Here is a 25,732-nt window from a genome sequence, read left to right on the forward strand (position 1 = left end):
TAGGAAGCCCTGGAAGATCGTTTGGAAAGGATTAACCGAGAACTGGGTTCAGTTCGCATGACGCTAAAGAAGTTTCACGTTTTGCGCACCTCTGCAAATCTTTGAGATTTGTAGCCATTAAATTCTGAGATGGTTTTGTTTGCACTAATGTATAATTATGCCCTCAGAAAGGGCAAACTATTTTGTACTGTTTATAAGCCTTCAGACAGTAGTTTTACAATCATGCTATTCTTTACACTTGCTATTTTATACTTCAAATGGCCACATATTTTCAAGATATTTTTGTTATGCTCAGGAATCTCTTGTATATTTTACTATTTAAAAAGTGTTATTTTTAAATAGTACATGTCTCCAGTTTATATCAAGAACATGGAAATGTAAATGGAGAGGCAGCTTGTTTCTAAACAAATAGTGTTATCCTTTTACAATTAACTTTGCACACCAGTTTTATAAACTTATTCTACATTGTAAATATGATTTGGTTTTTTTAAAAATAAGTGGTTAAGAACAGAGAGCTTCCATAATGATAGACTAATACTGCTAAATGCAAAAAAAAAAAAATTTACAGTATACTATGAATTTCAGTTGTTTTGAGGTTTTTAAATGATACAGATCCTGTTTGAAACATGTCTTAGAGTGAATATTAGAATAATAATGAGATATTTGAAAACTACATGGATATGAATCAGTGTTTCCCTAAACTTTATAATTTGTAAGGAAAGAAAAATGAAAGGGATATAGGTCCCTGACTTTGTCATACACGTAGTACTTTTAAGAAAAGGTTAAGCATTCGGAGAGCTGTGTCTCCCTGCCTATAGTTCTGAATGTAGATTCTGTCCCACTCTTGACACTAAGCAAATAAAGCTTTGGTGAAATACAGACCACCACCCAGGGCGGTTGTTAAGAGCAGCCTTGGTTTCCTTAATGTACACGGCCTTAGCTGTCCGTCAGAGTCTTCATCCAGACAGTTGTAACCCCTTTCCATACCCTCAACTGCTGCCAAAAAGAAAGACAAAGTATTCCTACGGTAGGTGCTGTGAGAACACTAGGTTTTGGATCAGAGCAAAGTAACTGTGTTTGCTAATGGACGCGGAATGTGTCTGGACCAAGCTTGGTGCCTTTGCTTGGCCTGGCTGGGCCCCACCCACTGCTTTGGCGTCGCCTCCTGATTCTGGGAAGTAGCCCGTGGGCAGGAGGCTCTGCTGTGCTCCTGGAGGCCTGGCAGGTGTGTCTTGACTATTGGTCCAGCCTGGACTGCTTAACTACCCACTTTTCTGTGGCCAATCCACGCTCAGTGCCCACACATTGAAGCTCTGAACATGGTGATAAACAGAGCCACTCCAAACTTTGAAAATTGATGCCCACATACCATGCTCAGGTTTTCAATTTTGGCTTGCTTTTGCGCTTCTCTCCTTTCTGTATAGCTCTTAATAACATGCAGTTATAATGAACCAAGCCAAACCCAGTTATCCTAGCAGGGCATATTTATATGTCTGTGACCAGGGATCCAAATTGTTACCTTCACCAAAGCATCACCTGGCGGGTCTCCAGGCCAGGTGCCCATAGCCACGTACCCTCCTTACAGTTCGGGGCCGTACTCAGCACGCGGGACCCTCCCCCCAAGGCTGCCCTGCCACTCTCCGTCCTATCCCATCCGTGAATTGAGCCTTTGCCCCCAACTCCTGCGGCCAGGCCTAATCAAAAGTAATTACCGATATAGTCAAGTGCCTTTATTCTTGATATTTTTGTTTTTTCTAACCTCTTTTTTTTTTTTATCTCCTAGTTAATAGAAAAGAAAAACTTCTTGTTAATTAAGCTCCAGCACAGCTTGCATCAGACGTTGTAAAGAGCTTTATTTTACTGATATTCCTTTCTTTCATGTGTTCTTATATGCGATGTTAAAAATTGTTTTGAAAATTAGGATATTTCATTGTTCCTGGCTTTTATTATAAAGCCTATTACATTCTTAATAAGGAAATTGCCATTTAGAAGAGATTATAGTTTTATCTTGTCAAGTTGTTATCTTCTTAAAAAAAAAAAAATTAGTAGCCTATATTGGTTTATCTCAAGAAAGGCATTAAGCCCCATCAGAATATCCTCTGCGCCTCTCTATTGGAGAACACGTGCTTTGATTTGTGAAGTGTGTAATAGATTTGGAAGTATCAGTCACTTATAAAAAGAAATTTTATTATTTTTTTCTTCATAGCTGTGAAGGGAAAACCAAGAATTCTCTCAGCCCTTTCTCTTTGGGAATGCTTAACTTACGAACACCCAACTTAAAAACAACTCAGCGTAAGAGTAGCAAAAGTGGCAATCTTAAATAGCGACTCTTACCCCAGGGAGGTAAGCTGTATTTGTGGAACCATGGGGCTATGCTGCAGCTAATGACAAACCTAGTGAATCTTCCGCTCTGGGACGTGCCTTTTTCAGTGCAGAGGGGAAGTTAACTCTCTCCTTCCACCTAGATGGGCCCCCTTCCTCTCCCTTACAAAGCCTCTATTTGCAGAAGCCACCCCTAGGGTACGTAGTGCTTGAGGAGTCCCAAGTGAAAAGTTACCCATAGACTTTCCAGTTGAAGCCACAGTAGATGAAGCTGAGGTGGCGGTGCGAGAACTGGAGAACTGTGCAGCAGCTCGGGGGGACAGGAGCGCAGGGAGGTGGAGGAAGCAGCGAGGGCCACACCTGGCTCGGCCGCCTCCAGTCTTCCTCTCCCACGGCGCCTGGTGCTTATTAGCAAGTGTTCAATCAATGGTACATTTCAGATCCATTCTGAGGTAAATAGAATTTTGAGGTAACAATTTAGTGATTTTTTTAAAACAGAAAAGTAGATTGTGTTCTAAGCAATCTCACCTAAAAAGTACCTTGTGTCTGATATTTCTCTGAGGTGGTCCAGTAAGTGTTCTCATATGTTTGCAAAAAACATGCGCTTTCTTGGAGTTTAAAAGAACTGCATCCTGGTATGGGCTTTTTTTTTTTTTTTTTTAATTTTGAGAACTTGTTGAGTGTAAGTTCAGAAAGCACTTTGATCTTAAAATTGGTGAGTTTGAGTCTAGTTGATATAAGCTGTATTCCAAAAAATTGCCAATGTGCTCAAAACAGTTGCTCCTTCCTATGTTCCGTAATTACACACCCAAGGGTGACGGCACATGGAACGGAACTCCTTGGAGGAGGTGCTGCTTGGGCCTTAGGAGAGATATGTGAAGATTATGGCGTTTTTAGTGTTTGATAACCAACCAAAAAGTTTTCCCCCTTTTAGCCCAGAAAGGCCAGGTGCTTTGCTGAATGCTGTTTGAATTCTGAACCCTGTACCTATATATGTGTAGTAAAGTTTGACCTTTTTGTCATTTTAATTTTGAGATATCTCCAAAGCAGTTTTCACTGAATTTTAATGTGCCACTTGTGCCGCAAGTCTTTAAGAAGCTTTAAGTAATAGACGCGTCCCTAGAGCCACTGAGTAATCACAGAGGTGAAGCACGTTCATCCCTCTCCTGAGTGAGTGTCTATGGCTATGAGATTTGGGGGTCTGATTAAACTGATGATATTGCACAAATTTTGCTAGAAATAGTTTCCTGCTCTGCCACCATTCTGTGGCAGTTTGATAATACACTAAGCTATACCAGGATTCTTCAGACTTGGGTTACAAAGCTTTTCCCTTCCCATTTGTGTTTTATTTCAGTAGACCCTGCTCAGTTATGAGGATTCAAGCCATAAATTTGCATTTGCTGAGCATTATATACTGTCATCACTGTTACCACAGATCTTCAGAGATAGTGATTTTATTCACATTTGACAACTGAGCTGTAACTCTGACCAATAATGGGAAAAATTTGCTTTACACAGTGCTGCCGATGGTTAGACAAAGACAAGTGCTTGTTGCCGCTGTTTCTCAATTGAGTCAAATATTGAAGTGATGGAATCGTAAGCTCCATGAGAGCCGGGACCACGTCTTTTTTGTTCTTGCACATAGGCATTCAATAAACATTTGTGAACATGAACCGTCTTGTGATGTTTGTGTACTTACTTTAACTGTGAGATCTGATTTTTTAATGCTGTCTTTAATTCTAGGCATATATAAGTTCCGTCACCTGGTTTGAGTGAAATCATTGCTGGGTTACAGCACTTTCTGACTGGCTTATTGCCCTGTGTATGCTCCAGAAATCTTTATTAATAGGTCTGCAGGTACCTCTCAGCAGAGGGAAGGAATTGAGGGTTTAGTGGTTTAGTGGTGATGAGAGACACCTTCACTTGCCTCCGTGTGATCGTCATACGACAGATTTTTTTCTGGCAAGTTATATAATGGTGGCTTTCATGGTCCATCCAGGCTCCAGTTCTGACAGGAACCCTGACATGAGCAGTCTTTTGTGGTTTTTCCATCCATGACTTTATGTGAACTCACCTTGGAGATGCTTTAATTTTAGTTTTCCCTTGGCCCTCCCTCCAGGTTAAAAGCACTCTGTCTTCTCTCAACCATTTGATAATGCTAACGATAGGAAAACCACCTCTGCATTTTAGGTGTGCCCTGTTCAGTTCCATGACTTTAGATTTTGGCAGACAAGCCCGGCCATGTCCAGTAAATAAATGCTTCACTGTTTTCTTTCACCGAGTACCCTTTTGGCCTTTTTATTTCCCACTTGGAGAGTCCCCTGGTGATGGAACATCAAGATGAAGAAAGCGGTTTCAGATTCCCTTCCAGCTCCCTTTTTGACGTCTGGGGGTAGAGCTTCGTGCATACCCCGTGGGTGTTATTACTCCTACTGCTAAAAGACCAAGGATTTTCACTTTTTTGGCTGACAGCACACTTGGTTGGTGCCTTGAGGGGAGAATTCATTGATGCCTACATCTACAAATCCCCATCTAAGTTTGAGCTTCAATGAATCGCCTTTGGTTTGCCCTTAACATACCAAATGCCTCGTGACATCTTGCAGTGTGTTCCCCTTGCTTTGTCATTTTACTCCGATTTTCATTCTTAAAAAGCTAAAGAGTCATTATTAGGGCCGGTCTCCTTGTTCCTCTCCCCAGGGCCACCGACTCCTCTAGTGCTATTCACAAGTCTGGTGACACAGCCCGTGGTGTTAGCGCCAAGAGGTCGGGACTCGGGGGGACCTCACTGCCCTGGAATCGAGCCCCAAGCCCTGAGGGTTTAGGGTTATGGGGGAGGCAGGCTCGCAGGGCAAGGAACGAGCCGGGGCGCGCGTGGGATCTGAAGTTGGAGCGGTAGCTTCCGGCCTGAGGCGTCCGGGCCTCGCGCGCGCTGCTCCCCGCGCGGCCTGACGGAGGCGCCGCCCGCCTGCCCGCCCGCCGCCGCCGCCGCCGCCGCCGCCGCGTGAGGGAATGCGAGGGCCCGCGCCGAGGCTGTCAGACCCGGCCAGGCCCGCCCCGCCGGCGCTTCTTCCCGGAGCTCGCGGCGGCGGCGGCGGAGGGCGAGCGGCGGCCCCACGTGCGCCGACGGCCGCGGAGCATGCCCGGGAGAGGCGACCGCTGCGCCTGGGGCCAGCTCGCGGCGGCGGCGTGCAGCCGGCCGGGCCGGGGCCGCGGAGCCGGCGTCTCCCCGGCCGCGTGAGGCGCGGGGCCCAGGCGAGCAGAGGACGGCGGCGGCGCGCGGGTGAGTGGCTCTGGGCGGCCGCGGGGGCGCGCGCGGGCCTGTTGGGGGCGCCCTCGCGGGCCGGGACCCCGGGGGACCGCGGCTCCGAGAGGCCCCGGGCCCCAGCGCGCCGCCGGGTCTGAGGGGAAAGTGGGAGCCGGGCCGGCCGCGCAGGCGGGGAGCAAGAGGGTGTGGTGATCCGGGACCCCGGGGGGCGCGCGGGAACCCCAGTCTCAGGAAGTCGCCCCGGGGTCCAGCCCTCGGTGAGTCACCGGCACCGCGGATCGCGCCCCGAAGGCTCATTTCCGAATTTCCGTCGGCGGCGGCTGAGCGCTGGGGGTCACCGCGGTCCAGGGCAGGTGTGTTTGCAGGGCTGGGCCTGCCGGCCAGACTCCCCCCATGGAAGGGCAAGGACCGGGCTGGCCGGGGCGGGGGGCACAGCCGGGTCGGGCCCTCGAAAGGTGTTCATCCGAGGGAGCCCAGAGCTGGGGAGAAGGCGCTCCCGGAGTCCCCTTGGCCGAGGACGCACAATCTGAGCCATCTCCATCCTGAATCTCCCTGTCCTGCTGTAATCCGGGGTCCAGCTCTGTTTTAGAGGCGCGCTTGCTCCTCCACCGGACCCTGCCCTTCATACCAGCGGGGGCTGAGGGGGCCCTGAGGAGAGGGCACCTTGAGTCTCCCACCCCCATGTGCATTAATCCCCCCAAGAGACCCCAAACGGCCCTTCTAGTAAACAGTGTGCTTGCTACGCAAATGTCATTTCAAGGCAAGTCCTGTCGCTTTGTCCCCCGTCTGCTGACTTGCTGCCCCTACATAGAAATTCTAGCTTTCTCAACCCCCATGTCTCTCCCTACGTTTGAAATATGGGGTGGGGTGGGTCTCCAAAGATTCAGACCAACCTGCACCCTCCCCACAGAATCTGAATTCTTTCCAGGAGACTCCCAGCTTTCTCCCAGCCCCCACCTGGAATCTCCTGAGCTGACAGCATCATTTCCCCCTTTCTGGCAGGAAACACCCCCCTTCATGTGAAACCCCCCTCCCCCCACTGCCCAAACCCCAGTCCTCTACCTTTATCTCTATCTCTGTGTGACTCTTATCATCGTCTGCCTTGTTTTATAGTTCTATACTTTTGTGCCAGGCTTATCTCTCTTTCCTGCTGGCTTGGGAGCTCCTGGAGGCCAGGGGTGGAGTCTGATTCCCTTCTGTCCCCCCCCCCCCCGCCCCGCCCCGTGTGCACGGTCAGCATCTGGATAAAGCAGCAGCCCCCTCCCAGGCTTGCCTCTGGACCTTAGCTTATCTGGCTCCTGGATTGTTGTTAGATTTCTCTTCCGATGAGGGACTGTATTCTGTGATTGGAGGAGATTTCCAGCCCCCTCCTCTCTGCAGAGAGGAACGTGAGTTAGGAAGGGCTGCTGTTCTTGTAGGGAGTCACTTGCCAAATGAAGAGGACAGTATATGCTCGGCTATGAAGGCAGTGGCCCAGCACTGCCACGGGGCCCTCTGGGCACTCAGTGTTGAGTGAACTGTTTTGTGGCTTGGGAGGCAGTGTTATTAGTTGTCATTAAGTCAGCTCCGGCTAACGGTGACTTCACATGCAAAAGGACAAAACGTTGTCTGGTTCTGCACCAGCTTCAGGATCAATGGTATACTTTTGTGGCCACTGTGTATTTTGAGTGCTTTCTAACGTCAAAAAACCGATTGCCGTCGAGTCGGTTGCAACTCACAGCAACCCTACAGGACAGAGTAGAACTGCCCTATAGGGTTTCCAAGGAGCGGCTGGTGGATTCAAACTGTCAGCCTTTTGGTTACCAGCCAAATGCTTAACGACTGCGTCACCAGGGTGGCCTCCCACCTCCTTTTAACATAGGGAGCTCATCGTCCAGCCCTTTATCAGATAATATTCTGTTGTGATCCAAAAGGTTTTCATTGGTTAATTTTGGAAGCAGATCACCAGGCCTTTCTTTCTAGTCTGTTTTAGTTTGGAAGCTCCACTGAAAGCTGTTCACCGTGGGTGACCCTGATGGTATTTGAAATACTGGTGGCATAGTTTCCAGCATCACAGCAACACGTAAGCCGCCACAGTACGACAAACTGACAGACGAGTGGGAAGCCGTTAGGTCGAGAACTGGACCCTGGGAGCCAGAAGGCCTGAGTTCCAGGTCTGGCTTTACCCATTGCTGGTTGTGAGCTTAAGTCAGTTATTTCGCTTCTCTTGCTGTTGGTTGCTTTTCATGGAATCTGACAGGACATCCCTCTGCTCTGGGCCCTGCCTCTGTTACTTGGCTCCTCTCCCGTCATTTCTTCCCTCACACTGTCAGCTCCAGCCATCCCAAGCTACTTCGAGTTCCTCAAAGGCATAGAGCTAGAATGCCCTTCCACCCCCCCTCGGCTTCATCAGCTCTTCGTCTTCTGAATCCCAGGCTTGTCCTGTCTGACTTTCCCAGGCAGAATTAGTTGATCACCTCCACCTCTGTGCCACCCTAGTCCAACTTACCTCACTGAATAGCAATGACCTGTTGACATGCGTCGCTCCCTAGAATGGGGCTTGTGGGTGGCAGGAATTGAATTATATTTCTCCTCCAGTGCCTGGCATGGGGTAGGCTCTCAGGAAAATGCCTGTCAGATAGATGAGAGGATCGGACTAGATGCCCACCAAGAGCTGTTATAGTTCAGAGCTGCCTGCTTGTACATACTCTCTCACAGGGACCCAGCTATGCCTTCCCCCCGTCTGTTGTTAGTTGCTGTCCAGTTGGCTCCAACTCGTGGCGACACCATGTACCACAGAATGAAATGCTGCCAGGCCCTGCACCCAACCCAACAATTGTTGGGTTGCTCAAGTTGTTGCCATTATGGTTTTGAGTGCCTCCCACCTAGGGGGCTCGTCTTCTAGCACTATATCAGACAATGTTCTGTTGCAATCCATAAGCTTTTCATTGGCTAAGTTTGGAAAGTAGGTTGCCAGGCCGCTCTTCCTAGTCTTAGTTTAGAAGCTTCACTGAAACCTGTCCACCATGAGTGACCCTGTTGGCATGTGAAATACCAGAGCCGTAGCTTCTAGCATCATGTTGGTGTAGTTAGCTGCCATTAACCCTGACTCCTGGCAACCTTATGTACAACAGGACAAAACGTCACCTAATCCTGTGTCATTCTCACAAGCACGTTCGAGTCCATGGTTACAGCTGTTGTGCCAGTCCATCTCACCGAGAGTCACATGTGCCCTTGTTGGTGCTCTGCTTCACCGAACATGATATCCTTCTCCAGTGATTGATCCCTTATGATGACGAGTTCAAAGCAAGAGAGTCAGACAATGTTCTGTTGTGATCTGTAAAATTATTATTGGCTAATTTTGCGAAGTAGATTGCCAGCCCTTTCTTCCTAGTCTGTCTTAGCCTGGAAGCTCTGCTGAAACCTGTTCACCGTGGGTGACCCTGCTGGTATTTGAAATGTCATTGGCATAGCCTGCAGCATGACAGCGACATGTAAGCCATCACAGTATGACAAACTGACAGATGGCTAGTGGCCTCCCTGTCTAGAGGGCTATTTTAAAAGCAGGCGGATGTTCTCCTAACAATCCCATCCGGTTAAGTCCTTCCAGTGTGGCGTTCTGAGAAGGACTGTCATGGAGGATGTACAGTTATTTGTGGAGATTAGAAGAGGAAACTCCTGGTGCTTTAAGATCACTGCCTTGCTGTTTTTGGAAAAGACGCCAAGGGCCTAGTGCTCGTGAATGGAAGGGTGGTGATATCACCTCTCTGTCTTTAGCCCCTGGAAGGAGAAGCACTGTTTATTCCGGGGCGTACAATCAGGAGTGAGCCATCTCGCACACCAGCTCTTAGCATTGCTTAGGTTACATCAGCCCCTTTGCAGCCGGCCACTGGGACGCCGGCTTACCAGGGCCCCCCGCCTCCACAACAGCCGTTGCGTTAAGTGGTCTTTGCGCAGCTTCTGCACGGCGGATCCGGCCGATGTTTATTAAGCTTTTACCTGGTACCTTGGAATGGTATAAAACAGAGCCAGGGCAGATCCTCATCCACTTTGCTCAGAAACCATACTCTAGGGGTCGCGTCCTCTGCTCAAGGGTTCTGACAGTGTCTCGTATGAAAAACTCCTTTAGAATTTAGGACCAGGCAAACGGAGCCTCCCCTGGGAAACTAGGTAGCGTCCTCCTTTGATAGTGAAGAGGAAAGTGGGGAAGGGAGTTATGTATTGTTTGTACACAATGTACCTCACAGGAGCCCTGGTGGGGCAACGGTGAAGTGCTGGCTGCTAACTGAAAGGTTGGCGGTTTGAACCCACCCAGTGGATCCATGGGAGAAAGACCTGGTAACCTGCTCCCGTAAAGATTACAGCCTAGAAGACCCAATGGGACAGTTCTACTCTGTCACGCAGGATCGCCATGAGTCGGAACTGACTTGAGAGCACACGACAACAACAACAACGTGTACCTCATACGTGGAGGGGCTTTCCCATGCCCCTCCCCTGCCTTCCCAGAGAGAGAATTAAGACACAGGAAGGTTAACTGATTTGCCCAGAATCTCTAGATTTGTCTCCGGTTCTGCCTGCCTCCTTCTATACCACACTGTCTTTCCAACTGATTCTGATTCCCTTTGCAGGATACTCAGAATGAAATGTGATAGCCTACCTAGCGACTACATTCGCTTGCCCTCGTGGTGAGTGTATTCACTTCTGTTGCCCCCGACTCATGGCAACCCCACACGCAACAGAGCGAAGCACCACGGCCTGATCCTGCACCGTCTCCATGATCAATCGCAGGTCAGACTGTTGTGATCCACAGGCTTTTCATTGGTTGATTTTCAGAAGTACATCTCCGGGCCTCCTTTGTCTTAGTCTGGAAGCTCCGCTGAAACCTGTTCAGCATCATAGCAACAGACAAGCCTTCACCGAAAGATGGGTGGTAGCTGTGCATGAGGTGCCTTGGCCAGGAATCGAACCTGGGTCTCCTGCATGGATGACAAGAATTCTACCACTGAACCACCCTGTGCGTGTTAATATGTAAATCTATCTGTGTTCTTTATAAAGTCAACACAAAAGCTTTCTGGAAAACAGTGGACAGATAGTCGATTGAATACAATAAATAGCACAGCAGTGTGGCTGGGGAGCTGTGTCCCACAGATCACACAGGGTGTGTGTGTGATAAGTGCGCTTTGAAGGACAGTAGCAGAGACGCCCTTTCTGGGCAAGGCTGTCAGGGTTGACTTCCTGGAAGAGGCAGGGTTTGAATGAGGCCTTGAAGAATGGAGAGAATTTTGATAAGCAGCAGCATCTGTACAGGTGTGCAGGATTAAAGAGTCTGAAATCTCTGGTTAGGACAGAGCAGGTCTTCTGATACGAAAGGAGGGAATTGTCCCAAAGCTAAAGTGGGAATCCTGGGGATGCCTTTTCAGATCCTCTGTGGCCTCAATGGAACGTCGGAGAACATGAGAGCGGGAGGCCCTCCCGTGTTAAGGATGAGAGGCTGAGGCTGGCAGAAGAGGACTGATCTGCCCAAGACCTCTCAGCCAGCCTGAGCCCTGGTCCCCTACTGACCAATAGGTGCTCTTTAAACCAGTGAGGCTGAAGACAGGCAGCGGTCCTGGGCCTTGTTCTGTTTTCTGTAAAATGGGTACAGGAGTACCGACTTCCTCAAGCCTAGCCCGGCAAATACTATGACAAACTTGTGCTACAGTTTTGTGGGCAAACACATAAGAGTGCTGTTAGGAGGGGAGGGCTGGCGATTGCTTAAATTACCCTTACCCGTATTAACAACCGCCCTTGCGAAAGGACAGAAAGAAAATCATCCAACAGGGAGGGTTCGGGTAACAGACCAATCAAAAATCCAAGCAGCAACCTTGGGGAAAGGGCATTTGCAAAGGCAGGCCCATTCCCCATCCCTGCTGAGGCCTCACCTCCTCCTTCTCAGGGCTTTTCCTTGAGTGCCTCTTCGCAGTCTCTTCTGTTATGCAAGGGGTCTGTCCCTGTGGCAAGGAAATTGAAGGTTAAGGTCATAGACATCAGCAGAGTCCTGGATTCAGGGCAGAGGGACAGAGTTTTCAAGAGCAGCAGGCATCAGGCTGATCCGAATCTCAGAGCAGAAACTGAGGCTCAGACTGCTGTGAGGAGCAGACAGACAGCCCATGGAGTGGAGTACCTGTGTTTATAATAATACCACTTGTCATATATCACTTACGTACGTGCAGTACTTTCACAACTACTCTGACTCAAGCTTCCCAGAATTCCTGAGAGATAAGGAGAGACTGTTACCTACATTTTAGAGAAGAGGAAACAGGTTCAGAGAGGTGCAGTAACTTGTCCAACTTTGCACAGGCGGTGGTCAGAGCCAAAACTTGTGGCAACACCAGTTGGCCCCAAGCAAAGCTCTTCCTCCTGGGCTCTTACCGTGCTCCACACTTAGATTCTTTACTTCTTGTAGCTCCCCCAGTACAGGGAGCTTGTCTGCCATCACTGTCATGTGTCTGTCTCCCAGATATCTCCAGCATATGGAATAGGGCCCATCATTGATACTCAGAAAGTGTTTGTTGAATGAAGGCTGGAGTGCCAGGATGAGGCCATTGGGCAAATTTCTCGTGTTGATTCTGTCTTGGGGGCCAGAGAAGAGCAAAATCTCCAAGGATGTGTGCCTTAGTTTGGGTTCTCTAGAGGAACAGATCACTGATGTATATATGTATATATAAAAAACCATTTTAGGTTTTAGTTTATATATATATATATATATATATATATATATATATATATGAGACATATAAAACCAAACCAAACCCACTGCCGTTGAGTCAATTGCAACTGATAGCGACCCTATAGGACAGAGCAGAACTGCCCCGTAGGGTTTCCAACGAGTTCCTGGTGGATTTGAACTGCCGACCTTTTTGTTAGCAGCCGTAGCTCTTAACCGCTGTGCCACCAGGGTTTCCTATATGAGACATACATGTGAGAGAGAAAGATAAATACGGACATATGTACTTCAAGGGATTGGCTCGTGCAGTTGTGGGGCTGGCAGGTCCAAAATTCCTAGGTCAGAGGGCAGGCCAGAGGTTCCTGCCGTCTTCTGTCCTAGGATCCGTAGATCAGGTGATGAGAAGAGTTCAGGGTGAAAAGAGAGAGAGCTCTGCCAGAAGATCCCTTTATATTCTGGAGGCAGACCAATCCCCAAGGAAACTCCCTTTTCAACTGATGAGTTAAGCACATCAGATCACATCATGGAAAGTGATTACATTACATTACGTTATGTAACAGCAGCCAGTCCAGTATCTGGCCAAACCACTGAGAATCATAGCCTAGCAAAGTTGACACATAAATTAACCATCACGATGATTTCCCTGCTTCAGCCCTCCTACACCCTCTACCAGAAGGGCCTATCGCTGCTGAAGGGTGTCCCCATGTCCCCTTTGTACACAGCTACCCTGAAGTCTCCTACACAAGGCAGTGTTGACACCCAGTGTTGGCCCCCCTTCTTCCAGAACTGGTCTTTCCTAAGAGGAGCTTGGGGACGTTGGCGGTTCCGTGGTAGAATTCTCGCCTTCCGTGTGGGAGACCTGTGTCCGCTCCTGGCCAATATACCTCATGCACAGCCACCGCCCGTTGTCAGTGGAGGCTTGTGTGTTGCTGTGATGCTGAACGGGTTTCAGCAGAGTTTCTAGACTAAGACAGCAAGGGAGAAAGGCCTGGAGGTCTAGTTCTGCAAAATGGCCAGTGAAAACCCTATGGATCACAATAGTCCAGTCCACAACCGATCACGGTGATGGCACAGGACTGGGCAGTGTTTGCTTCCATTGTGCATGGGGTCGCCAAGAGTTGGGGGCCAATTAAACAGCCACTGACAACAACAACAATGAAGAGGAGCTTAGGGAGACCCTTAACCCAAAGGAATGACCTCCTTAAGGAGGCATTTCAGGCTAAGGTGGGGCTTCCCAGGGACTGGCTCATGCAGTTGTGGCCTTTTTCCTCCTGGACTTTTCACCTTCGAATCTTTCCAAATGCGTTTTGCCCTCTGGGTGCCCTGTTAGGGGTTGGTATGTGAGTAAGACAGATGAAGTATTAGTATGTCTTCCCTCTGAGGCTCTTTATGTCCCTTCTGGGCAATGGCTCTTGGTGAGGACTGAATTTTCTCTTCTTTCTTCCCCCGGAGGGTCTTCCTCCCAGGTGCCCTGGAGTCTGACTGATTCGAGCTGTGGGGTGGAGTGAGGTGTGTGCTCTTTGATGTCTACTGCCTCCTGGGATTGGACCTCCTCCCGACCTCACCTGGCACAGTCCTGGAGGGAGTCCAGGCAGCCCTGGGCAGGGCCCATCAGGTGTCCTGGGTGGGTGGCTCGGAGGGGGACCCTTCAGCTGACCCTTCTGCTGCCTGTCCTCACAGCCTGTCGAAAAGCAGTTTGGAAGGGAGGTGAGAATGGGGAAACCTGTGGCCTTTCCCAGTTTTCAGCAGTGAACAGCTTTCCTCGGCATGAGGCTGGCAGGGCTTGGAGCGTGCTTTCTGCTGGCTCAACGATGGCACTCTGGAGAACGTTTCCATTCCCCGCCCCTCTCCTGTTTAAGGGCCCACTAATTGCTTTTCTTGGCGCATTGCAAGAGTTGACTTTTCACTTGTATTTTTTTTTAGAAGGGAGAGAAACCAAACATTTTTTGCAATTAGAATTTTCCCCTCTTGGGCAATCACAGTGACAGAAAGCATTTAAGTCATGAAAAACATGCTTACGTGAGGCTACCTGAGCAGGGAGCAAAAAACCGGAGCGGGACAGCCAACGTGGGGGAAACTCAGTGGGTTATCATGTACGGAAACAATTATTTCACATTTATTTTGGGTTTGCTTGCTGCAGCATATTTCAATTAGGTCCTCAGTGTTGTGCATCTAACAGGCCAAACGTTTATTGTGGTTTAACCATCTGGTAGGTGGGAGGCCTACAGCCTTCCCCGTCTCAGTCAGTAACTACCAGATTAAAGGAAATTTGTTGGATATGTTTAAGAACCCGACACTAAAACACCATTAATAACAAAAGCCTCAAGAGCTCTGAAATCACTTTCACTTGTTTAGCCATCAGTTGGACACGCATAGCTTAAGACTTCATTTTTTTCCCCATGTGTGTGACAGTTTCCAGTACAGGGAAGCCACATCTGGAAAGGGGCTTCGTCACTTGGTCCAGAGCAAGATTCATATCAGCCCAGAATGGATAGGAGCGTGTTAATTTATACTTCTGTGGGACAAATTCCTGCCATTAACATGCAGCTGAGCTCCCATCCTGTGCTGTGGTAGAAAGTGCTAGTTTTCTTCCAGCTCCCATCCTTGGGTGACTCATAGAAGCATTGTGGGCTCATGGTAATGACTGCTAGGTCGCTTTTGGCACCAGCATAGTTTGTCCCGCGTTCCTCCGACACCAAGGTTTTATAGCACCTGACTTCACCCATTTTTTATCTTACCTCGACTATTCGTTTCCCCACCCCCAAGTAAAAGTTCTCGGTTTTGAAGAATGTTCTGTTCGACTTTCTAGCAGGAGGGGGAAAAGGAATTAAGAATCCTACGAATCTGAGAGCCGGAAGAAGCATTGGAAAAAAACAAGTCCAAGGGTTTGACCTTTCCTTGAGGAGGAATGACTGTTCATTTCCCTGAAACCTTAAGATTGCAGGGCTGGGTGTGGGCGTTGGCAGGGGAGAGGGATTGGGACTGGAGGGCAGGGCTAGGGAACTGGAGGCTGGCTCACAGCATTCGGGACATCCAGTTCACCCAGGTTGGTCTTGGTGATCTTGTAGCTGCAAGCTGAGTTATTGGTGAGGCCAGGCTGATGCTTCCCAGACTATTGCAACCATAATCTTACGTTATGGAACTTTCCTACCGGCAAGCAGGGAGAAAGCTGCTCTGGGATCCTTGGTCCATAGGCTGGGAGGAACCTCTTCATCTTCAGGTCAGCAGTGCCAGGCACAGTGGCTCGGTGAGGACTCGGCACCTGCCAGCTATTGTGGGGGAGGAGAAGGCTAGAGGTCCAGCAGCCTGCCCACAGCAGCTGAGCCTTGTCTCTGCTCTGGACAGAGTGGCTGGAGCGTCTCAGTCTAAATAAAGTCAGGCTCTTTTTTTGTGTCATCTTGGTGTGGCTTCTGGTGCTTGGATGTCCCAGCTGGACAGTAGGCCCCTCCAGGACAGGAGCTGAGCTTTCCTTTTTTGGTTTCCTCAGACTGCTTGGCCTGGTTCTGAACTTGGAAGAGGGGTTTCATTGAATCTCTGAATGAAAGAATACTTAGGGAAGGGGGATAATAAGCCATGTCCAGAGAAGCAGGGCTGGCTCAGTCCTGGGAGGGCAGAGCAAAGGACCCTTGACACAAGCAGTGGGCTCCAGCACGTGGCCCACCAGCGCCCCCCCCCGCCCCTGCCCGCCGCCTCACGCAGTTACTACCTGCCAGTTGCTTCCTACTTTCTGCAAAATCTTATCTGGGTGCTTAGAGTCACCCCAAAGGGCGCTGAGCCTGGCAGGCATGCAGGTTCCAGTGTGTGGCTCTCCTCTTTCTCTCCTGGGGCATGTGGGACTTGGAAAAGTGGGAGAGGGCAGGAAGGGCAGGTGGAAGCCCAGCAGAAAGGAAGAGGCATGGAGGGGAGGCATTGGGCTCAGCAGAAGAGAGGGCGGGAAGTTCTGACTCTGGCTTGCTTCTGGATAAGGAACAGTGAAGTGGGACTGGGAGTGCTTCAGTGATGTACCACCCCTGTGACTTTCTGGGCCTTGGTTTCTGTATCCTTCAAACAGCCCCCCAAGGGAGCTGTGTGTATCAGTGAGAGGAAGGATGGTAGCCTAATTTTGTGAACTCCAAGCGGAACGAGATCTTTATCTGTCCTGGGTATGAAGATCGGTGGTGCTGGGAGCTGAGCTCTAAGGCACGCGTAGATGAGGCCTTTAGCAGTCCTAGGTATGAAAGGCAGGAGCCCAGGCGGCTCATTGCTTAAGTGTTTGACTGCTAACTGAAAGTTTGGCGGTTTGAAGCTACCCAGCAACTCCACGGGAGCCAAAAAAAAAAAAAAAAAAAAACCCAAACCCGTTGCTGTTGAGTCGATTCCAACTCATAACAAGCCTATGGGACAAAGTAGAACAGCCTCATAGGGTTTCCAAGGAGCAGCTGGTGGATTCAAATTGCCAGCCTTTTGGTTAGGAGCTCTAACTCTTAAGCACTGCACCACCAGGGCTCCACGGGAGATAGACCTAGGCTACTGGCACCCTAGGACACCCTGTGAGGCAGTTCTACTCTCACACAGGGTTGCTCTGAGTTGAAAAGTGACTAGACGGCACCTAACAACAACAGGATGTATGAAGGTTGGTGGAGTGGAGACTTCTGCCTGCTGGGACTTCCCGGGCTTGGAGGAGCTGGAGCAGCTCACCTGGGATGCCCACTCACCTGGGACTCCCTGCCCTTGCAGAGGTTCTGAGGCAGCTCCAGGAGAAGGTGGCAGACAGCAATAGGGGAGCCTGGGAAGATGGTGCCTACTGAAGCATCATCCTCTGGGCCCCTATCCCGCACTCCAAGAAGTCAAAGCCCAAGGATGGCTGGCATCTGGGTCTCCTGGGGAAGCTGAGTCAGAGTGGAAAGTGTATGGAATTCACTAAGTCACACTTGCCTTCATTAGGCCAATTAATTAATGTTCGATGTACATTTGCTCCCTTGCTGACTTATGAAATCCATTACCGGGCTGGGCAGTGTCGTGCGCAGTGGTGCCTGGGGAGCAGCACGAACATTTCCGTATCCCCAGTTACAGGGGCTGGCGACTGACGAGGAGTTGCACTGTCAGGCTTTATTTGGGAATTTTAGGGCTGTTTATAAATTGACCGTGTTATAATTATCTTACCCGGAATCCTAAGCTGTGATCCATGGTATAGATTATGTGGAAGATAAACTAAGGCTGGGTTGACTTGTGGAAGGTCACCATCTTAGTCATCTATGCTGCCGTAACACAAATCCCACAAGTGGGTGGCTTTAACAAACATTTATTTTCTCACACTTAGGAGGATAGAAGTCCAAATCCAGGGCGCCAGTTCTAGGGGAAGGCTTTCTCTCTCTGTTAGCTCTGGGCGAAGGTCCTTGTTTCCCTTCAGCTTCCATTCCTTAGTTTCTTGGTAATCTTCGAGTGGCATCTGTCTTTCCCCCATTTGTGCTTCCTTCTCTGTGCTTCATCTGCTCTTTTTATATCTCAAAGGCGATTGACTTAAAACACACCCTATGCCAATACTGCCCTATTAACATTACAAAGACAACCCTGTTCCCAAATGGGACTGTAACCACAGGGAGTAGGATTTACAACACATATTTCTGGGGGATGCAGTTCAGTTCATAACAGACAGATGGATTGAGATCGAGGGGAATTTCACCAAGGATGAGCAGGAACCTCTTTCTTTAGCACTAGGTTACAATTTAATTTTTTTTAATGAGTTTTAAAAATTTTAAAGTAATATATACACTCATAGTAAGTTGACAAATATAAATTTTAAAAATCCGATAGCCTTGAAACATACTAAATGAAAACTACAATTTTCCTTAGTTCTAAGCAGTTGTGTTTTTGTTTCTATTTTTATTTTGTTTTGTTTTTGCCGTTTTGTTTGTTTTTTAATTAACCTGAACCTATAGGATCGCTATGAGTTGAAATCGACTTGTCAGCAATGGGTTTGGTTTTATTTTTTGAACCTAGAGGTGTGTGGAGCCCTGGTGGTACAGTGGTTAAGACCTATGGCTGCTAACCAAAAGATCAGCAGTTCAAATCCACCAGCCACTCCTTGGAAACTCTATACGGCAGTTCTACTCTGTCCTATAGGGTTGCTATGAGTTGGAATTGACTCGGTTGGCAATGGCTTTGTCTTTTTTGTTGGTATGTAGGTTTGTTCCTGCCTCTGAAAAGGGCTGCTGTCATCCTGGCCAGTTCTGCCTGACCTCTGCCCTTATAGACATAGCCAAGCTTAGCTCACGGGTTGGGTTGGAAGGTGCTGGCTAGCATGCTTGTTTTCCATTGGAATGTTGGTTCCCATGACCAGGTTCTGAGGCTAGCCCACAAGCAAACACATGACCCACTACGCAGCTGAGTTACGAAGCTGTAGTACTGCTACTGCCAGTTGCAGCATCTCAGGCTTCTTGGCCACTTATTCTATCCCAGATACTCATTTCATCCCACAACAACCCTATGAAGTTAGCCCCATTGCACAGGTGAGAAAACTGAGGCCAGAGGGCCCGGAGGGGTAAAGTAACTTCCTCAAGGTCCCATGGCTAATAGATTCCAATCCAGGCAGCCTGGCTATGCACCCCTGTGCTGAGCTGTTGCTTTAGACACTTTGCAGCACAGTGAACATGTGGAGTTAAGTAGGTTTTTGAGGGTCCACCTTGGAATCTAAGCATCATGTAGAATTTTTTAAAATAATATTTTGTTACGTTTTCAGTGGTGGTTTATGCAACAGCTTAGGTTCCCGTTCAACAATTTCTGCACAAATTGTTCAGTGACATGGGTTACATTCTTCACAGTGTATGAACACTTTCATTATTTCCATTCTGGTTGTTTTGTTTCCAGTAATCTAGTTTCCCTGCCCCCTTATGTTCCCATTTTTGCTTTAAAATAATTGTTGGCCATTTGGTCTCACATAGATGAGTTTTTAAAGGAGCACAGTGATATTCCTTATTTTGTGAGCCAATCTGTTATTTATCTAAAAGGTGACCTCAGGGGCTAGTTCAGTTCAAGTTTTTTTTTCTTTTTTTTTTTTTTTTTTTGAGTGGCATGTACTGGTCCGTGGTACCCCTGGAAAAGGGGACACTGCTTATTTTCAAGGCTTGAGCAGCACCTCCCTGAGACGTACACGAACAGGCCTTTGGATGCAGGAATGTTTGAACCAGGAGGCAGACTGCCCTTGTACTGTCGTGCACTTGCCCACACCAAGCCATTGGTCCAGGACCTGCAGGTGGAAACACTCATACACCTCCTGGGAGCACGGCATGGTGGTGGCGCTACACTATAAGGGCCCCAGGGTGTGTAGTCACTTGGTGGCCCTGAGTTGCTGAGCCCTGTGCAGCTGGAGCCGAGCACACACACCCCCACCTCAGCCCTGCCTAGACACTGGGGCTTCAGAGGCTTTATTTTTAGCCCCACAGCCAGTGTGATGCCATCACTATGGAGATAACGGGCGGGGGGGAGGTGGTGCCCAAGAGGCAGCACGGTTTCCCCACCCACGAAAGAAGAAGAGGGTCCTGCTTCCTCCTGGAATGAGGTTCCCCAGGCAGGTGGGTTCCTGGTACAGAGATCAGTCACAGTGTGCATGTGTGTGACAGACACATACACAGAGACAGGGAGAGACACAGAGCTGCTGCTGCTGTGAATGACTGAGGTCTGGGCTTGTGGCTGTATGGAGACCGTGCTCACCACTGGTCTGCGCTTTGGCTGGCTCTGGATGAACTGCACCAGGAGTCTGAAGACCCAGTTTCAGCTGAACTGTGTGATGCTGGCAAGGCTGCTTTACCTCCCTGGGCTTTGCTGTCCTCACCTGGCAAGATGAGATGTTAGCTTCTGCTCTACCCACTCCCCTGGATCTAATGCCGTAATAGATGCAGGCAAACTTTGAAAGTACACGATAAGAGACAGGCTGTGTGTGTACGTGTGTATATGTACATATCAAATCACCATTCTGAGGCCAACATTCCACTCGGTGGTTGTTGTTGTTAGGTGCCATCTAGTCGGTTCGGACTCATAGCGACCCTGTGCACAACAGAACGAAATGCTGCCCAGTCCTGAGCCATCCTTACAATCGTTGTTATGTTTGAGCCCATTATTGCAGCCACTGTGTTAATCCACCTCGTTGAGGGTTTTCCTCTTTTCTACTGACCCTGTACTTTACCAAGCATGATGTCCTTCTCCAGGGACTGACCCCTCCTGACAACATGTCCAAAGTATGTAAGATGCAGTCTTGCCATCCTTGCTTCTAAGGAGCATTCTAGTTGTACTTTTTCTGAGACAGATTTGTTCATGTTTTTGGCAGTCCATGGTATATTCAATATTCTTCGCCAACACCACAATTCAAAGGCGTCAGTTCTTCGGTCTTTCCTATTCATTGTCCAGTTTTCACATGCATATGATGTGATTGAAAATACTATGGCTTGGGTCAGGCGTACCTTAGTCTTCAAGGTGACATCTTTGCTTTTCAACACGTTAAAGATTTCCCCAGTGCAATGCATCTTTTGATTTCTTGACTGCTGCTTCCTTGGCTGTTGATTGTGGATCCAGGTAAAATGAAATCCTTGACAACGTCAATCTTTTCTCCGTTTATCATGATGTTGCTCACTGGTCCAGTTGTGAGGATTTTTGTTTTCTTTATGTTGAGGTGTAATCCATACTGAAGGCTGTGGTCTTTGATCTTCATTAGTAAGTGCTTCAAGTCCTCTTCACTTTCAGCAAGCAAGGTTGTGTCATCTGTGTCTTCCTCTAGTCCTGATGCCCCGGTTCTTCTTCATATCATCCAGCGTCTCGGATTATTTGCTCAGCATACAGATTGAATAGGTATAGTGAAAGGATACAACCCTGACGCACACCTTTCCTAACTTTAACCCCCCCCAGTATCCCCTTGTTCTGTCTGAACAACTGCTCTTGATCTATGTATAGGTTCCTCATGAGAACAATTAAGTGTTCTGGAATTCCCATTCTTTGCAATGTTATCCATAATTTGTTATGATCCACACAGTCAAATGCCTTTGCATAGTCAATAAAACACAGGTAAACATCCTTCTGGTATTCTCTGCTTTCAGCCAGGATCCACCTGACATCAGCAATGATATCCCTGGTTCCACGTCCTCTTCTGAAACCAGCCTGAATTTCTGGCAGTTTTATATATTGCTACAGTTGCTTTTGAATGATCTTCAGCAAAATTTTGCTTGCACGTGATATTAATGATGTTGTTCTATAATTTCCACATTCGGTTGGATCACCTTTCTTAGGAATTGGCATTAATATGGATCTCTTCCAGTCAGTTGGCCAGGAAGCTGTCTTCCATATTTCTTGGCATAGACGAGTGAGCACCTCCAGCACTGCATCTGTTTGTTGAAACATCTCAATTGAAATTCCGTCAATTCCTGGAGCCTTCTTTTCCGTCTGTGCCTTCAGTGAAGCTTGGACTTCTTCCTTCAGTACCATTGGTTCTTGATCATATGCTACCTCTTGAAATGGTTGAATGTCGACTAATTCTTTTTGGTATAATGGCTCTGTGTATTCCTTCCATCTTCTTTTGATGTTCCCTGCATCATTTAATATTTTCCCCGTAGAATCCTTCACTATTGCAACTCGAGGCTTGAATTTTTTCTTCAGTTCTTTCAGATTTTTATCAGCTTCTGCAGTCTGAAAAATTGATCAAACATGCAATCAGGATGCACTGATAATTACGGGCAATTGGAATGCGAAAGTTGTGAACAAAGAAGGATCGGTAGTTGGAAAATATGGCCTTGGTGATAGAAACAGTGTCAGAGATTGAATGATAGAATTTTGGAAGACCAACTGGTTCTTCATTGCAAATACCTTTTTTTCACCAACATAAACGGCAACTATACATGTGGACCTCACCAGATGGGACACACAGAAATCAAATCGTCTACTTCTGTGGAAAGTTATGACAGAAAAGCACAATATCATCAGTCTGAACAAGGCTGGGGATGACTGTGGGACAGACCATCAATTGCTCATATGCAAGTTCTAGCTGAAACTGAAGAAAATCAGAGCAAGTCCACGAGAGCCAAAATACAACCTTGAGTATTTCCCACCTGAATTTAGAGACCATCTCAAGAATAGATTTGACACATTGAACATTAATGACCAAAGACCAGACAAGTTGTAGAATGACATCAAGGACATCATACATGAAGAAAGCAAGAGGTCATTAAAAAGATAAGAAAGAAGGAAAAGACCAAGATGGATGTCAGAGGAGAGTCTGAAACTTGCCCTCGAATGTTGAGCAACTAAAGCAAAAGAAGAGATGATGAAGTAAGAGAACTGAACAGAAGATTTCAAAGGGCGGCTCAAGAAGACCAAGTGAAGTATTATAATGACATGTGCAAAGAGCTGGAGGTAGAAAAACAAAAGGCAAGAACACGCTCAGCATTTCTCAAGCTGAAAGAGCTGAAGAAAAAAAATTCTACTCGGTAGACCATCTAAATGTTTTTTCCTACTCCTTCTTTGTCTCTCTGCTTTTCCCTGTATTTTGGTTTCTCCTTCAGAAGACAGAGAAAAGAGGAGATTGAAGGGAAAAGCATACTAGTCCTTCCCATGAATTATAATAAAAAATATATCTGGGAAGGGTGAAACATTCTCCTTTCCCTGTCTTACTTACCTAGTGCTGCTATAACAGAAATACCACAAGTGAACAGAAATTTGTTTTCTCACAGTTAAGAAGCTAGAAATTCAAATTCAGGGTACCAACTCTAGGGGAAGGCTTTCTCTCTGTCGGCTCTGGGGGAAGGGCCTTGTCTCTTTTCAGCTTCTGTTTCCTGGTTCCTTGGCGACCTTCAGTAGTGTGTGTATCTTTCCTTCAGTTTGTGCTTCCTTCTCTGAGCTTAGTCTCTTTTTACATCTCAAAGGTGATTGGTTTAAAACTCACCCTTTACTGACATGACCTCGTTAACATAACAAAGAAAGTCCTATTCCTAAATGGGATTACATCCACTGGCATATGGGTTTAGGATTTACGACCCATATTTTGGGGGGACACAATTCAATCCCTAACACCCCGCCTATATGCCATTCCATAGAGTTTATGAAAAGCTCACTCTTCTCTTTTGGCTGTAGCCTTCAGTGGAGAGAGGGACTTGGAGCATTTACTTCCTTCCTGTAGTGGAAGTGACCGAGGCTCAGAGTGGAGAGTGGTTAAGATTTGTCCAGAGACACACAGCCAGTGGACACCAGAGCTGGAATTAGCATCTTTTTCCCTTGACTCTCCCCTGCGTTCTTTCTGCTCACCTGTGAGCGGAGAACCACTGGCATGAAGAGGAACCTCAACGCGAGTTTGCCATGGAGCGACACCCGGCTTTGCAGGGCTTGCTGTCCCCTTCCTTTAAAGTCTCAGGCTTGCAGGGCACTTAGAGCCTGTGCATTTGTGGAGCACCTACCGTGTGCCTCCAGAACCAGGTATTGGGGGCAGGGACTCTTCGTTGCCTGCTTACTCACTCTTGCTCCTCGGAGAGGGTGTCCCCGGTTACGGGGCGTGACAACATCTGTCTGTCTGGAACACTTGTGCACCTGACGTGGGGCATGTCCTTTTATGAGTCGCCTGCTCTCAGTGAGTGGAAAGACAAATACCTTTTCAAAGAGCAGATGCCAACTGCCTGTGTTCCCTTGCACCCACAGCTGAAGGGTGAATGGGCGGCCAGTCGCCAAGGGGCAGGCACTTTAGCCCCACAGGGATCAGGCAGCAGGCGTGCAAGGCATCGAATGCACGAGGTGATCTCAACAACCTGCAGATGGCTGGTTTGAGGCGTGGCTCTGCCCGTGACCTGCTGTGTGCTCTCTCTGAGCTTCTGTGTCTTCACCAGCCTTTTGGCTGATCATGGGGTTTAAAAGAGAATGTGTAGAAAGGTGCCTAACACGTTGCCTGGTCCCTAACAAGTACCATGCTCATTCTTGTGCCTGGCTTAGGTGAGGTACTGGGGTACTTGATCCCCTCCAGTGCCTGGGACTACCTGCATTAGGACCTTATGCTCAGACTCAGGCTGTGAAGTGCCCCTGGGGTGATGGGCTTTGGGATTCCAAACTGAACCAGACCTTCCCTCTGCCTGCTTCTACTCTATAGGGTAAGCCTGGGTCTTAGTCTCTAATGTGTCTCCATACTTGATGGATGGATGGATAGATGGCTAGTTGTATGTATGGATAGATGGCTGGTTGGATGTATGTATGTATGATGGATTGATGGCTAGTTGAATGTATGTATGTATGGATAGATGGGTGATGCATGGATGGATGGGTATGGAAAGGCATCCTTCTATGTCTGTTCAGGTGTGTTGATGTAGAAGGGCATCTCTGGGGATCTGGGTGTGCTACAGGGAGGCTTCACCCCCTCATCCTGGGCCAGGCCCATGCTACCTCTGCCCTCTTGCCCTGACCTGGAACTCTGATCACCTCCTGACTCAGCCTGTTCGCCAGGTAGAAACAATAACATTTATTACAGGCAAAATCATGACACCTGGGTTTTCTCTTCTTCCTCTTTGCCCAAGATCTTAAAGTTCTCTTTCGTTTGTCATCCCCTCCCCTTGGAGCAAAGAAGGACTTAGGATGGCGCCATGGTCTTGGGCAAATCAAGTCCCCCCTCTGTTTGCAGCTGAAGGAGGCAGAACCCAGAGCTTCTGCAGGGCCTTTCCAGTCCAGGTGATGGCCACTGTTTTACTGCTGGGAAAATTGTTGGCCAGGAAAGCACGCCCTTTGGCAGAAAGGCAGCAGGCCAATTCAGATGTCCTCATTCCCAGCCTGTCCCTGAATCCTCTGGGCTACTAGTTGTCCATCTTGTGAGTCCTCAGAGAGTCTTTGTGAGTCCATGCAGCCTCACTTCCTGCAGGAAGCCCTCCATGATAGCCTGATTCATACTCAGTTCCTCGGTCCTTGATGTGCACTGTGCATGACACCTCAATTCACAATCCCGTCTGCTGTTATGGTGGTGTGCAGTGCTTTCTCTGTATGTGTGTGTGAGAGAAAGAGAGAGGGAGAGAGAGAGAGAGAGTGACTTATCCTCTGTAGGCAGGAACCATTTGTTTGGTGTCTGTCTCTGCTCCCCGAGGACAGGCACCCAGAACCGGTGGGTGTGGACCAGTCTCAAAAACATAAGCAGATGATTTAATACTAGGAAATTTATTTAAAAAAAGAAAGGAAAAAACAGAACAACATATAGTTATTTTAATGTTGTTGTTGTTAGCTGCCATCAAGTCAGCCCCCAACTCATGGTGAGCCCCTTGTACAACTGAACAAAACATTGCCTGGTCCTGCACCGTCCCCATGATCAGTTGTAGATTGGATAGTTGTGATCCATAGGGTTTTCATTGGCTGATTTTCAGAAGTAGGTCACCAGGCCTTATTTCCTAGTCTTTCTTAGTCCAGAAGCTCCAGTGTTGAAACCTGTTCATCATCATAGTAATCCACAAGCCTCCGCTGACAGATGGGTGGTGGCTGTG

At 48.1% G+C, this 25,732-nt stretch overlaps 2 protein-coding genes across 16 annotated transcripts in view; both read left to right on the forward strand.

Annotated features, from left to right (window-relative positions):
• MPHOSPH9 (M-phase phosphoprotein 9) overlaps positions 1 to 2,074 on the forward strand; it is a 57,182-nt gene extending 55,108 nt beyond the window's left edge. For 11 of the 12 annotated variants that reach the window (XM_023539221.2, XM_010599823.3, XM_023539215.2 and 8 more), the window contains one exon: positions 4 to 2,074. In XM_023539221.2, coding sequence (XP_023394989.2) covers positions 4 to 105 — 102 coding nt within the window. In that variant the 3' untranslated portion in view covers positions 106 to 2,074. The remainder of the gene's footprint in view (positions 1 to 3) is intronic. The other variant, XR_010318550.1, reaches the window with a different exon arrangement.
• A 3,479-nt stretch (positions 2,075 to 5,553) lies between these two features.
• The window catches only part of PITPNM2 (phosphatidylinositol transfer protein membrane associated 2), a 146,562-nt gene continuing 126,383 nt past the window's right edge, over positions 5,554 to 25,732 (forward strand). For all 4 annotated transcript variants that reach the window (XM_064272120.1, XM_064272123.1, XM_064272122.1 and 1 more), the window contains exon 1: positions 5,554 to 5,602. The gene's annotated coding sequence lies outside the window, so the exon portion shown is untranslated. The remainder of the gene's footprint in view (positions 5,603 to 25,732) is intronic.

Source organism: Loxodonta africana, chromosome 19 (assembly GCF_030014295.1).
Source record: "Loxodonta africana isolate mLoxAfr1 chromosome 19, mLoxAfr1.hap2, whole genome shotgun sequence".
NCBI classification, from domain to species: domain Eukaryota; kingdom Metazoa; phylum Chordata; class Mammalia; order Proboscidea; family Elephantidae; genus Loxodonta; species Loxodonta africana.